The 14,100-nt window shown below is 33.9% G+C and overlaps 2 protein-coding genes across 3 annotated transcripts; both read left to right on the forward strand.

The window, feature by feature from the left end:
- The first annotated feature begins 2,091 nt into the window (after positions 1-2,091).
- On the forward strand, positions 2,092-3,747 carry LOC115998422 (WD repeat-containing protein RUP2-like). 2 transcript variants are annotated; one of them, XM_031237999.1, is made up of 2 exons: positions 2,092-3,047; positions 3,242-3,747. In XM_031237999.1, exons 1-2 carry the CDS (start codon positions 2,171-2,173, stop codon positions 3,526-3,528), a joined length of 1,164 nt encoding a protein of 387 aa, XP_031093859.1. In that variant the 5' UTR covers positions 2,092-2,170; the 3' UTR covers positions 3,529-3,747. The 2 variants fall into 2 exon arrangements, with proteins under 2 accessions (XP_031093859.1, XP_031093860.1); XM_031238000.1 differs by having other exon boundaries at positions 2,094-3,047; positions 3,257-3,747.
- Positions 3,748-5,173: 1,426 nt separating this feature from the next.
- LOC115998304 (pre-mRNA cleavage factor Im 25 kDa subunit 2) lies at positions 5,174-8,153 on the forward strand. The gene is made up of 7 exons (XM_031237842.1): positions 5,174-5,407; positions 5,693-5,738; positions 6,311-6,404; positions 6,573-6,646; positions 7,074-7,160; positions 7,268-7,378; positions 7,582-8,153. The coding sequence occupies exons 1-7, from the start codon at positions 5,289-5,291 to the stop codon at positions 7,651-7,653; spliced, it is 603 nt and encodes a 200-aa protein (XP_031093702.1). The 5' UTR covers positions 5,174-5,288; the 3' UTR covers positions 7,654-8,153.
- The last annotated feature ends 5,947 nt before the right edge of the window (positions 8,154-14,100 follow it).

The following is a 14,100-nucleotide window of genomic DNA, read 5'->3' on the forward strand; positions in this document are numbered from 1 at the left end:
TATATATATATATATATATATATATATATATATATATATATATATATATATATATATATAAAATACGAAAATGCCATTTTGTATTAAATTACAAGAAAGGCTGCAATTGTTACCGAAAGTACGTTATGAGTGAAAACCTGTATTGTAATCTTAGTTGCCACAATAAGGTAAACTAGCTTAGGTTACGTTGCCCATAGCTAATAATCGGTTCAAACCAATAAAGTCAATAGACATCTATACAATAAGTCATATTTAGAACCGTGTGATTACCAAGTAACTTCCCGACTAACATGGTTGAGAGTTGTCTTCACGTAGTTTAGAACTAGTATTATATATATCTCATTCTGACTTTTTATAAATTAGTCTATCTATTAAATACCGATTATATAAAGTCAAGTTATATAATATATAATATATAAGTTATGCACAACGAAAAACTTGGCTCTCAATAAACCACATATTTGAAACCTTAAAGATTTTTTTTGTATGCATCTAATTTAATTACAACCATTGTACCATAGGGAGTTGAGCATTTAATTGAACGACCATCCATCATCAATTCATCATCAACCAAAATGAACAAATAGTTGGGTGCAATGGGTGCAGATTTGATAAGTTGAAAGCTTTGGATAACACATTCAAAAGGCCCGATTTACACCACGTAAATATGTGGGAACCAAAAGCTCATGTCCACAACTTTGATTCATGGAAATGAGGTACAAAAGCAACCAGCATTACCTTTTGTCTCTCCTCCACTTGTGCTACTATACTATCATTTAATGCACCCTTTCTTTCATACGTTTCCCCCCCAACATTCTTAACTATGAAAAGGCATTCTCCATAATTTCCTTAAAAAGGACTTGTTTCTCTTCCATGATCTTGCATGGTTTAGGAGGAAAACCTACCCTAATATACCTTTTGTAAATAACGATGAAGTTGAATTATGTGTAGTTACATTATAGATGTGATGTCTATGTTACACTTAATGATTAGATAAATTAATTTTTTTTTTAGAGAAAGGAAGATATAATATATTGAATTATATATTTGAAATGTGAATAATCGAAACTCAACAAATTGGGTTAGTTGGTAAATTAATATAAACAATTGTAAGGTCGATAATCGACTACTTTAGGGCATGCCAGCAGGTTAAAGAGAGACGGTGTAATTGAGCTAGCAATCAAATCTCAAAGTCCAACCCGGCCCAAAGCATTTACTTATTTACTTATCTAAAGAGGTAATAGAGTCAACCAAGAATGTTAAATTAGCACAAAAGCCTATGAGCCAACCACTAGGCAGTGTGGATGGAGTGAGCGAACATGTTCGTTAGAGGCCGACTTTGTGTAAATAGCTACAACATTGTAATGATCGAATAGATACATATGCTATTTTCTTTGTAATGAATTACATACACAATACAATTTATATGCTCCATGTAATCATTAGGCCTATTATATATATATCTCTGTTCTTATTTTCACATTCACTATTCTAATTTTTTAATATTAATATCAAATCCGGTGTACACTCCCATGTGGAAGGGAGTGGGTTCGAGTCTCAGTGAAGACATCTGTTGACTCTTTGTGCTTCAGTAGGTTGAGAAAGTAGCTATGAACAGATACTACATTGTAACCGAGTCAGTAGAACTCAAAAAAAAATATTAATATCAATTAATACATCCGAAAGTTATGACTTTAACATTTTTAGTATTAATATCAATTAATACCATCCGAGAATTAATGAAAACCTAGATAAATACAAATTAGAGTAAAGTAAACCAACCTTTAAAAAAAAAAAAAAAGAAAAGTAAACCAACCTTAAAACTAACCCTTCAAATCTTCAATTGCATGCATATATAGAAAGATAAAAATCTCAAATGCATTAAAATACACCAAACATTGCATATGTAGTGTGTATATATATATAGACTATAGAGTAGGAATATAATGAAGTTATGACATGATGTGTATTTTATTACAAAAAAATCAATCTATTTTTTTTTTTAAGATTTATAATAAAAATAAGTGGAAAATTGAAGCTTCAAAATGGACATATAATATAATATCATCACTTAAGTGGATCTATATGGACCTTTCATTGGCTGAAAACTCTCAAGAAAATCCAATTCCTTAATTTCCCAATCACCACTTGATATGGAACAATATGGGCAATGAACAACTTTTCATCACCTACAAACGCAGAAACCTCACAAACTACACAGCAAGAAGAAGACGTCGACGGAGAAAGAGCTCGCTGCGAGTGGGATTTTCGCATCTCCGCCGTAGTTTCTTCTCCGACCTCCGCCGCCGGAGCTGTTTCCGACGCTCTTGGGGTTCTAGAGTTTGACCCGTCCGATAATTTCTTGGCCACCGGCGGAATAGCCCGGAAAATTAGGGTTTACAGTGTTAACTCGCTAGTTCCTATTAGGGATCAGGACGAAGGATACGACGCCGTTTCGCTTGATCATAGCACTGCATGCGATTATTACATCTGCACGCCGGCGAAGCTTAGTAGTTTAAAATGGAAGCCCGGGTGGAACAGCCGGGTTCTCGGGTCGGGCGACTACGACGGGGTAGTAATGGAATATGACCTGGAGAGAAGAGTGCCGGTTTTCGAGCGTGACGAGCACGGCGGCAGGCGCGTTTGGAGCGTGGACTATTCCCATTCCGACCCCGTCGTCGGCGCGTCGGGGTCCGACGACGGCACCATGCAGACGTGGGACCCGCGCTGCCAAAACGGGAAGTGTCTCGCGACGGTGCAGCCCAGCAAGGCGCGTAGCTCCGTCTGCTGCGTGCAGTTCAGCCCCTTCGCCCCTTCCATCGCCGCCGGCTGCGCCGACCGGAAAACCTACACCTACGACCTCCGCAAAACGGCGGAGCCGCTCTTCATACTCGACGGTCATCTCAAGCCCGTGACCTACGCCAGATTCCTCGACCACCGTACGATCCTAACCTCAAGCATCGACGGCTGCATCAAAATGTGGGACACCGACCACCGCAACCTCGTCCGTACATACAAAGGCCACATAAACTCCACGAGATTCGTAGGTCAGTAATTCCCTTACATATAATATATAAACATCAATCCAACTATAACCTTAAACATTTTTAGTTGAGATGGAGTACATGTTTCAATTTAACATCAGATTTAACCATGTCAAATGTCATGGTTCAAATCTCTGCATGATAAAAAGAGACTATGGACAGAACCTAATTGCTTAATTTAATAGAAGTTTATGAAGTATTTTTCTTTATAGGTTTATCTGTGTGGAAGAAGGGCGGGTTGATCAGTTGCGGGTCGGAGAATAACCAAGTGTTCGTGTACGATACGAGGTGGGGCGAGCCCATATGGGTATACGGGTGCAAGTCCACGGGTCAACCCGGGCCCGAACATGGGTTCATTAGTTGCGTGTGCTGGATGCAGAGGGGAGACGATCACTGCACGCTTGTCGCCGGCGGCTCCGACGGAGTGTTGAGAGTTTTCGCCGGCAAACGGCGGAAGGCGGCGGTCACTTACAATCTAGCTTAGCTGATTTGACACAACACCAGGTGTTATTATATACGCATATATATACGGCAACGTTAAGAATAAGAAAATGAATGCGATTTTTGAGGAATCTCGATTGAATGATTCTTTCTTCCCATCGATTGAATGATTCTTTTTTGATTAATTGATTGTTTAAATCAGAACTTCTTTGAATTACATGATTAATCGTGATGTAATAATATTGGGTACTCGTTAGACCAATGATAGTTTATCTATCTTTGTTTCGAAGAGGATTTTTTTTTTTTAATTAATAAATTGTTTTGAGTATTACTAACCCATTTATAATGTATTGTGATTAATTTAATGAAGTACAAAGAGTTAATAAGGTCTCAATGAGGTTTGAACCCATAATCTCAAATTGTTCAAAGCAAAACGTTTTTGAATTGAATAATTAATCAAATTGTAGTATTAAGTATGAGTTTTTGGATCTAATACTTTCAGTCTATAAAGAGTTGTCTTCTTTCATTGAGTATGAGCTTTTGCGTCTAATACTTTATATAAAAAGTTGTCTTCTTTTATTGCATGATAAGATGGTAAACTTTTGTCATGTTAAATATATACATGTTCAATTTTCTCTCCAATTTTTAATGATTTCAAATTAGTCGTATGACAAACATACCTTGTGTTCTATGTAAAATACAACAAGTTATTACTTTGTGTAATTCACTTGGTTTTGCTCTTTCTATTTGGTGTAAGAAATGCTACAATTATCCACTTAAATTAGATGAGGGCCTACATAGTTGCTACTTTTTTCAGGCAAATTATATTGTGAATTATATGGTCAATCTTGTAATGTGGATCATCATATAAGTTTACTTTTAAAGTATAACAGGTTTGTATATTTATTTTTAGTGTATCATAAGTCAAAATGGACTTATAGTACATTTAAAATAAATATGTAATATACTAAAAATGAACTTATATAAGAAGATATCTCAATATATGAATCCATGATATAACGATCGCAATAATCATATCGTGGACTCTAGTTCAAAAAAATAACGTTTTACCATGCTAAATGTGTTTCTGAATAATAAGTTTTGAGTTTTTAAACATATTCGTTTATGAATATTAAGTTTTGATTTTATGAATATATAATGTAGTATATGAACATTAAGATTTGAGTTTTTAAACATATTTAAGTCATATTATGGTCATGTAACATAGTGAATATTATAGTGTTTAATTTATGAACATTAAGTTTTGATTTTATGAATATATATTGTATATTTTAAACATAAAACTTTAAGTTTTTGGATGAAAGCGATGCCATTTCGGAATAGACCACTGGACCCCGGTACACGATATAATTTGTGCAACGATTGCTTTTGTGCCACCAATGAGCAAATTCCTCCTTGGGTAATAATCACAGTTTTGTTACACCATAGACTCGGGTCTACCTTGCCCGTGCCCATTTACATACTAAATTGTGAACATTCAGTATGTAAATTGTGTATTTTTAGATCCGGGTCCACAGAATAATTTGCCATAATCATATGTTTGGGCTGATTAGGTAATGGATCAGCCCAATATTTCAATGATGAAATGAGCAGCCTACTATTTCATCAAAAGAGGCCCAATTTCAATATTTAATTGCTTCGCATATTAAAGGGGGGAAATATTTGCTCTGATACGCTCCTCTTGATTCCCTCTTGCTCCTCTCCGGCCACATTGGAATCATAGAAAGAGAAATCAGCTGAAAATCTCGCCGGTCTACGGAGTAAAGGGGAGAGTTAGTAGAGATGATAACTTCGCCGGTGGTGAACACATACCCTCTATCCAGCTACAGCTTCGGCACCAAAGAGCCGAAGATGGAAAAGGACACCTCCGTCGCCGATCGCCTTGCTCGCATGAAAGTCAAGTAAGTTTTTCCTATTTTCCCATGCCTTTTATGTTTCTCGCTTTCATTTATCTTGTATTTATCTTATCAATTTTTAAAAATTTTGAAGTAATTTCCGAGAGATGGCATTTCATGAAAAACCCTAGATAAACCTTACAAGCTTAATTTTGTAAAACCAAATGGAAATGCATACTGTTATTATTCCTTTTTTTTTTTTTTTTTGCACTTCATTTCTAATTTTTTTCTAGTTAAAGTTGTAATCTGTAAGGTTGATATTGCTAATTGATTGCTGGTTATGATCCGCAGTTACATGAAGGAGGGAATGAGGACTAGTGTTGAAGGAATTTTGTTGGTATGTTTTATAGTTTTGATAATCGCATAGTTGCTTTATCTTTGCTGCTTTAGACTGCTAATTATGCCTCAATGGTATCCAAGCACTGATCTTTTGAGTTGGATCTTTCATTTCTTCTCTGGATTTATGCTGCTAAGGTTTGATGTGTACTCATATCTTAGGCAACTTAGTGCCAAATCCATTTTGCTAGATTCTTTAGCATGGGACAGAATTGTAGTGATGGAAATGTGCAAGTTACATGTTTTTTTAAACATTCAATTCTGTTAGAGATTAGTTATCTCTCAAGAAGAAAATTGTCTGAGGGGAACTTATTGTCATCCACTACATATTCTTCTGTCATCTTTCCTTAGGGTTTACTCTGTTTCCAGGTTAAGGTGTTATCATTTTGTTATGTGGATTACGTTTTGAGAAATTCATTTCTTTAGATCTTTTCTTTGCTAGGGTGAATGAGGCATGGTTTCCCTTGTCTAGTTAAAATTTTATTTTCTTCACTGATGTATGATGGTTAGGTGTTATCAATTGCTTCATATGGTTAGATAGTGAATGCTAACAGTGTGGTTTGTAACCTACAGGTACAAGAGCATAATCATCCTCATATTCTTCTTCTTCAAATTGGGAACACATTTTGCAAACTTCCTGGTGGGCGCTTGAAGCCTGGAGAGAATGGTATGATTTTTTTGCCTTTTCACTTTTTATTTCTTGTTACTGCCACTGTGCCACATCCTGCACATTTAGTTTCTAGAAACTATCATTTTCAAATTAAGACTTTCCTCAACTTTGCTTACTATAGTGCTCATTGTACTGGTTGAGTGATTTGTATAAAATCTTCTACAGAAATTGAGGGGTTGAAGAGGAAACTCTCCAGCAAACTTGCAGCTAATTCTTCTACTGTTCAGCCAGATTGGCAGGTAAATTGTTAACACATTATATTATTTATGCCTTTTCTTGGCAGCACTTGTGACAATGAGGTAGCATTTGGTTTGGTCCTTGAATTTAATTTAGAAATTTCAGGATGTATAAATGAAAAATAAACTAGCCCACTATAAGGTAACAGGGTTTTAGATGAATCATTCTGTGTTTGAATTTGATTCTATTACATTTTAACTTCAATGCAAGGAATGGAGTGGAACGAAATATTTTCTTCAGTTTGTCTCCATACTATGTTTTACAATTAAGTTCATTCTTCTGGTTATTTTGTAAACCAATTTTTAATCAATCCAAACTGGGCAAGCAATTAATTGACATGGATTGTTACGAATTTATCAATGATCAATCAGTAATTCCCCTATTGTAATAGTTGCTTCCTTGATGAATTTGTTTGTGAAACAAGTGCAGATTGGAGAATGTGTGGCTATCTGGTGGAGGCCAAATTTTGAAACTATCATGTATCCATATTGCCCCCCACACATAACAAAACCTAAGGTATTGTTCAGTCAAGCTTACTATAGTCATACTATGTTGGTGATTAGGAACTTTGCTCGCATTTTCAAATTTTCGACGTTTCTTATTGTTCTTTGATGGTAATGTAGGAGTGCAAAAAGCTCTTCCTGGTTCATCTGTCTGAAAGAGAGTACTTTGCTGTCCCCAAAAACTTGAAACTTCTTGCTGTGCCATTGTTTGAACTCTATGACAATGTTCAGGTATTATCAATAGATAGGAGTTCCTCATCTTGCTCATAGCTTATTATACCCTTCTGCATACTTATAAGTTAGTCTCAGGGAGAGAATTGACATTCTCCTTATGACGGAACTGCCCTCCTCTAAACAAGTGCTTAATCTTTGCAAATCCTCGACTTAGCTCACTGCACTGTGTACTTACTCGTTCTTCTTTCGATTGGTGACAGAGATACGGGCCTGTCATATCCACAATTCCACAGCAGCTGTCTAGGTTCCAGTTCAACATGATCCATCCATAGTTTCATGACATCCAAGAACTCATGCCCATGCAGAACATAGAAGACATCAAATTAACCGGGTATAGGTCCAATTTGAAGAATACTAGAACAAACACTCGAGACACAAAACCCCTCTTTTCTACTTAGACATTGAAGTGAAACCGCAAAACATGCATGAATTTAGGTCTTTATATGTTTTATTTATGATGGATGATATTGTTGCTGATATTTGGATGGTGTAATTTTGAAGACAGGGTTCATCTGTTGTAGACATGTAACTTATTTTGTTTTTGTATTTTTGTTTTTTTTTTGGGGGGGCACATCATACTAGATGGGGGTAGAACTCTTAACACATGTAGTCGTCGTGATTAAATTGCAAAATATCTGTAGGCTTTGAATGACTCTTGCGGCCGAGCTGGTGAAATGCTTGACATGTTTAGGGTGTAAGTTTCCAAAAGACAGCAATTTGTGTATTTAGCTGTGATTTATCAATTCAAAAATGTTTTTTGTTTTAGATCAAAGCTACCTGTCTGGAGATTTAATCCGTTATTTTGTTATTTTATTGTATTGGGTAATTGCTCTTATTGGAAGTTGAACTTGGAACCTTCTGGTTAAAAACCTAAGCTGATAGTTAGATTGCACATTTATGTCATATATTATATATATGCTCAAAATGTCTCTTCACGTGTGGGCTGTTTTTTTATTTTTATAGGGTGACGCTTGACATGGGGTTGGCCTTGATACTAAATTGAAGCATGCGCTCTATTTCAATTAAAAGTCTAAACTGATAGTTGAATTACACATTTATGTTTATATATTAACTTGGTGTGGTGATTAACTTAGACTAGGATTATCCTTTGTTAGTCAACGAGTGTGGTTTAGTCCAAGTTTTTTAGCCGCTGTTGTCATGAAAGATGCATGCATGATTTTGAGATGGTAAAAGAGTAATAGTATAGTGGCCAGTGGATGCATGGATGATGTGGGATAAAAGCTACCCCTTAACACGTAGTTTTATGTTTTCCAAATGTTTTTGTTTTTATAATCGGTTCATCGTCATATGTTCAAAATGGACGATGACATGATAGGGGCGTTTCACGTTGGAATTAATTTGAATTTGAAGCAAAAATAACTTCGTTGTGTGGTAATAAATAAAAAATTGAAATTAAAATGAATGAATGAAATATAAAATACATATATGCATTTGTCAAAGAAAAAATAAAATACATATATGGATATATGTGTGTATACGTGGTCAACTGGTCATCAGCTTGCTGCTGCGTTTGTCATGATAATTCTTTAAAATTTTCCTTTATTTTTTTGAGACATTTTTTTTACTGCAAATTGGTTATAATAAAATAAATCAATCAAAGATAACTAATGTGTACCTTGTTGGTAATTTTAAATTGCAAACCATTATCATTATCATAAAAAAGAATTTTTGTATAGAAATATATTATTAATAATCCACTTAAAGCCAGGCATAGTAATTATTACACCTCTATTATTATATTTATTATTACATTTATTTAGACAGTTAAATGTAATGTCAATATAGAATTTCCATATCCATGTTATCCATATCCTTATCTAAATCTCATCCAATATGAGTATCCTCAGGCCATTCTTCATCACTGTAAACTTTCTTCTCAAAATGTTGAATCCTCAACTTCAAGGACCCGCTGCACTCCGGCCCGACAGAGCATTTGAGATGATGTAAATCATGATAACTCAGCTAAATAGCTTACTATACACAAAGAGCCCCCACTTTAAGAGATTGCTCACACATTGTTGCTAGTAAGATTCAATCCCTGATTTTTCTTCCCAAACGTCCAGGGGTTTAATAGTCCTGGAAGATGCCTTGGGCTATTACCACGTCATGCATCCCTCATATTTGACGCAATATGGATTACCGAATGTGCTTATGCTAATGAGGTATTTACACTAATTTATTTGGCTTTAATGTTTTATTATTCCCAATCTACCCTCCACTTGTTGTCCTCTTAGCTGTCTTATATTCTTCCTGACCGGGGGGAAAAGGTCTTCTCCATCCTCGTTGTCGTCCATACATTAACACACAGTTGTCTGTTGTTTAATTGCTGTTTTTAGCTACTTAGGATAAATCATACCGACTTTCCGATCCATTTTCCCTAATCATTTTCTTAATCATAATTAGAATTTTCCCTCTCTGTATTGCATCACGCCATGAATACATTACTATAAAAAATTATAATATGAATTGTTGTTGTCCTGAGCCCAAATTGTATAGAAAAATTCATGGTCCCGGGCATTGGATGGATGCATAAAAAAGCAAAGTCTTAAGTACATAATTAAACGTTAAACGACATTTAATAATGTTTGTATATTATTCTAAAAAAAATGTTTGTATATTGGAGAGCGTAGGGGACCATAAATTATATATCTTGATAATGAGTAATGGGGAATGACGCACTAAACTAGATTTAAATTTTGGAAGAATTTCACATTCAAAACCATATAGGTACAATTTGCAGCCCGAAATTATTTTTAAATATAGTGTGTATTTATATAAATATAACATGGAATTGCTCTTAGAATTAATATATATTTATAGCGAAAGTCTATGATACCAATTTGATTTTGAACTAATTACAAGTGAAAAGGTTTTAGGTTTGTATCATGTATGGGAAGCACTGATATCGATTTACACCTTAAAATTTTCGTTACGCTTATATGATCGAGTTGATATTTGAGTTACTATCTAAATTTAGATAAGAGTCATTATAGCTATGACTGGTAAAGAAAATATTTTGAAAGGTTGAAAGTTGTAGTTTTTTTTTTTGGGTGACAAGGAAAATCTGTAGCTACTACTCGAGAGTGTGCACTAGGTGATGACTTCCACTCTTGTGTAATAATTCGCAAAGACGCAAACCACACAAGAGAGGTAAGCAAGTTGCAGTTTTGATCCAGTTCGGTGCAATGCTAGTTAGGAAAAAAAAGACCAAAGTTGGTTGATTCATATATATAGTATCAAGGGGCTTGGGTTGTTTTAGCGGGAGTTGTTCTGACCGAGCCTCAATCGAAATTTGATTAAATTAGTTTCATCTCATGTTTAACAAAGTTGTGGATCTCAATGCTTTATTTTAAAATTTTTAAACTTTATATTTTTTACTCGATCACAAATAATTGTTATATATATATATATATATATATATATATATATATATAATCATATTAAAAGAGTAAAAAGACTTGAATTACATGTATGTATCACTAATTTGTGGGAGTTAATGATTTCTTATTAGTACATGTTTTTCTAATGGAAGGAATTTTTCCACGTAGAAACCCAATCAATTATAGCAAAAGATAGGCATTGCCAACCTCTTGATCGATCATAATTTGACTTTCATTAAACCGACAGCCTGCTATTCTTGGACTTCTATCTAACAATATTTTACAATTTGTTTCTTTCATATAAATTATATTTTATTCGTAAAAAAAATAATATTGTTGTCCCTATATTTATACAAAATAATAATTTTAGTTCCTTAATGGTTGATCTGAGCATTTTTAAGTCTCAATTTTTTTTATATGGTAATAATTTTGATCTCTAATCAACAAAGAACAAAGTTTATCCAGTACACACTCTTAAATATATAGTAATTATATACTTCCCCTCAACGAAAAAAAAATTTGAATTTTTATAGTGTGAATTAATGATTTTGCATCCCTCTACACGCGATTCTTGCAATAATAATTAACAAACACATTTACTTCGTGGAAATCAAAAGAAATCAGAACCGCCAAATGATTAGGGGATATAATTTTATACTTCCAAATCCTACTTAATTTAATATTCATCCTTCCAACCAACCATATGCATGCTTCTTCACCCACGAATCAACGTTAATGGATGATATTATTTATTTATTTATAACTCAGATTTCCAAACTTTTTTTTTTTATTAAACTTAGGTGATCACAACTCCCCACCATTCACATTGTCGCCTTAGGTCATGACCTTTAAGTCAGATGACAAATCAATTGCCCGAACCCCACATCAAATTTTACGCTCCTCTGTATAAGGAGGGCAACTCAAACCCTAACATGCTCATTTCTAAATTGTTACGTTTGTGATAGGGTTTGGACGAGAAATGAGGACATTATTCTAATTAATAGACTTGATAAAGCGTTATTATTAATTAGCACGTACTGGTAGCTCTAATAAAAGTATTGAGGGTTTTGCGAGCATTTCTTTAAAACTAAGATTTGGAAAATAATATCTTCAGCTTTTTTCTTCTTATTTTCTTATTCAATTTCACATTCAACTACTTTGCTACTCTATTTTCACATTTTCCCCAACAGTTGTCATTTCATTATTGTGTAATTTGGTTGGGCAATACACATAAAATTAAAACCCAGCAGGAGCATACTTTATTTATTTATTTTAATTTATTTATTTTTAATGTTTTTACAACCATTAGTAAATGGGGTTGACAATTTGACCTAATGCTGTTGGTTCATACACAATATATAATATGTACAAATAAAAAATACATATCGTGGAATTTCCACTGGGATTTATTTTTATTTCTACCAATAATTTAACAAAATAAAAACAAAAATAAAAATAAATTCAGTCAACGGATTTTTAACTTAATTAATATATACGTTAGAAGCTTCCCCCCTGAACTGCTTTTTGAGTTCTAGAAGAAAATTCAAAGTTTGATTCATACCAATAATCATTCCATTGATTGCTTCTTCTCTTGTTCATAGAAATCAACTAATAACTTTATACTTACAAGAATATATAAATCGGATCGAAATGTTATTCTTAATTACATTTTGAAACGGTATATATTTCTTTTAGATCAAAAGGTATATGGTAATTTAATTTATGAAGAAATGATAATAAAAAGGGGAGCAAGATTGAACTCCAAGTTCCAACATTGAGGATTCCTACTTGTGCTGCTCTTAGGGCTTTGCGGATAAGGTAAATAATTAGATGTGCCTTAGTGAATAGGGTTTTAGGAGTCTAACTTCAAATTATGTCATTAATAATAACAAACCTCACTTGACCGCAATTATAGTTGTTGAGACTTAGCTCACTCTAATCTTTGCACTATAAAGATGACGAGAGAAACTCGCAATGTAACAAGCTCGACTGGGAGAATATTGACAAGAATTGAACTTGTGACTTTCAAGTATGAGAATCATGCTCCTCTTGCTTGATCATTTCTTTTGGGGGTCCCTTAAGATTTTCTTATATATATATGTGGCAATTGAAAATTATACTCCATCTCTTCTTAAGTCCATCTAAACACAATAAGAAACAATATGTACTAAGCACCTGTGTTTAGATATATAGAGATATTAACTTAAAACTTAAAAGTCATGTAAAACATACCTAAACCTTACTCCATAAAATATAAGAGTCAGAAATTAGGTGATTAAGGATGAAAATGCACCAATAATGTTGAGGTGTTTACTAAGGTTTAACACTCAAACAATGTCAAACACGTCGGCTAATATATAATACAAGGGAATAATTACACAGATCCACTCCCCCTAAACTTGTTTGAATCTTCTGCATCTATGGACTATGGCAATTTACAGCCAAATTAATTACACTTTTAACTCGATAATCATAAGGTTCTAAATTTCTCAGTGGAATTGGCTTATTAGTCTTCTTGGTTTGAATCATTCAATTATGAACAACCTAAATTATTTTATCTCTTTGTAATCCTTTATTAGTTAAGGTCACAAAACTGGACTTACCTCACCCTTAAATAGTGATTGCAATTTCCCTTATCATTCAAAAAAAAAAGTGTTTTTCGATAAATTTAATATAGTTCTCGGTACGTGATTCTTTCAGATTTAGTGGACAAATAATTTCATTATATTTTGATCGTAATTTTCAGGGTTTTTATCGAACTTAATATTTTGTCATAAAACAATCACCAACCCTATCAACTGATTATATGAACTGATTATATGATCAATGATAACTAAATTTGGTAATATTATAAAAGTTAAGATAAAAGTAGGATGAAATTATCTGTTGAAGACTAAATTTGAAAAAAAATCACCTTAATGGAGAACTAAACTTGGCATTAATTATTAACTCATGTATACAATATTAAAAGCTCAACTTTGCACACTACATAAACAAACAAAAAAGATGATGATGAAACAAATATTGTAATGCCCATCCAGTACATGAGTGCTTGAAATGCAAAGCCGCCTGATCAAGAAACAGTGGGGGGTGGGGGTGGTGGGTATATGGAGTAGGTGTAAGCCTGATGAATGACACAATCCAAGGAGTGTTGTCTCTAGCGCTGCTGTCTTCCAAAGGATTCTCTGGGAATTCTCAAAGAATGCTTTAATATAATATATTCTCCTGGCCTGTCTGTTAAATCCTAGTCAATACCATCCTTGTACAAACCTTAATTCTTTATTCTTCACTTTCACCTCCCACCCTTTATGTTGGGAA

This window comes from Ipomoea triloba, chromosome 12, assembly GCF_003576645.1.
Source record: "Ipomoea triloba cultivar NCNSP0323 chromosome 12, ASM357664v1".
In the NCBI taxonomy this organism is placed as follows: Eukaryota; Viridiplantae; Streptophyta; class Magnoliopsida; order Solanales; family Convolvulaceae; genus Ipomoea; species Ipomoea triloba.

Excerpts from the sequence above, each read along its gene's own strand:
- LOC115998422 (XM_031237999.1), top strand. The coding sequence starts at position 2,171 with ATGAACAACTTTTCATCACCTACAAACGCAGAAACCTCACAAACTACA. Across the intron at positions 3,048-3,241 it reads AAACTCCACGAGATTCGTAG|TATTTTTCTTTATAGGTTTA; the intron begins GTCAGTAATTCC and ends AAGTTTATGAAG.
- LOC115998304 (XM_031237842.1), top strand. The coding sequence starts at position 5,289 with ATGATAACTTCGCCGGTGGTGAACACATACCCTCTATCCAGCTACAGC. Across the intron at positions 5,739-6,310 it reads GTGTTGAAGGAATTTTGTTG|GTACAAGAGCATAATCATCC; the intron begins GTATGTTTTATA and ends TGTAACCTACAG. Across the intron at positions 6,405-6,572 it reads CTTGAAGCCTGGAGAGAATG|AAATTGAGGGGTTGAAGAGG; the intron begins GTATGATTTTTT and ends AATCTTCTACAG.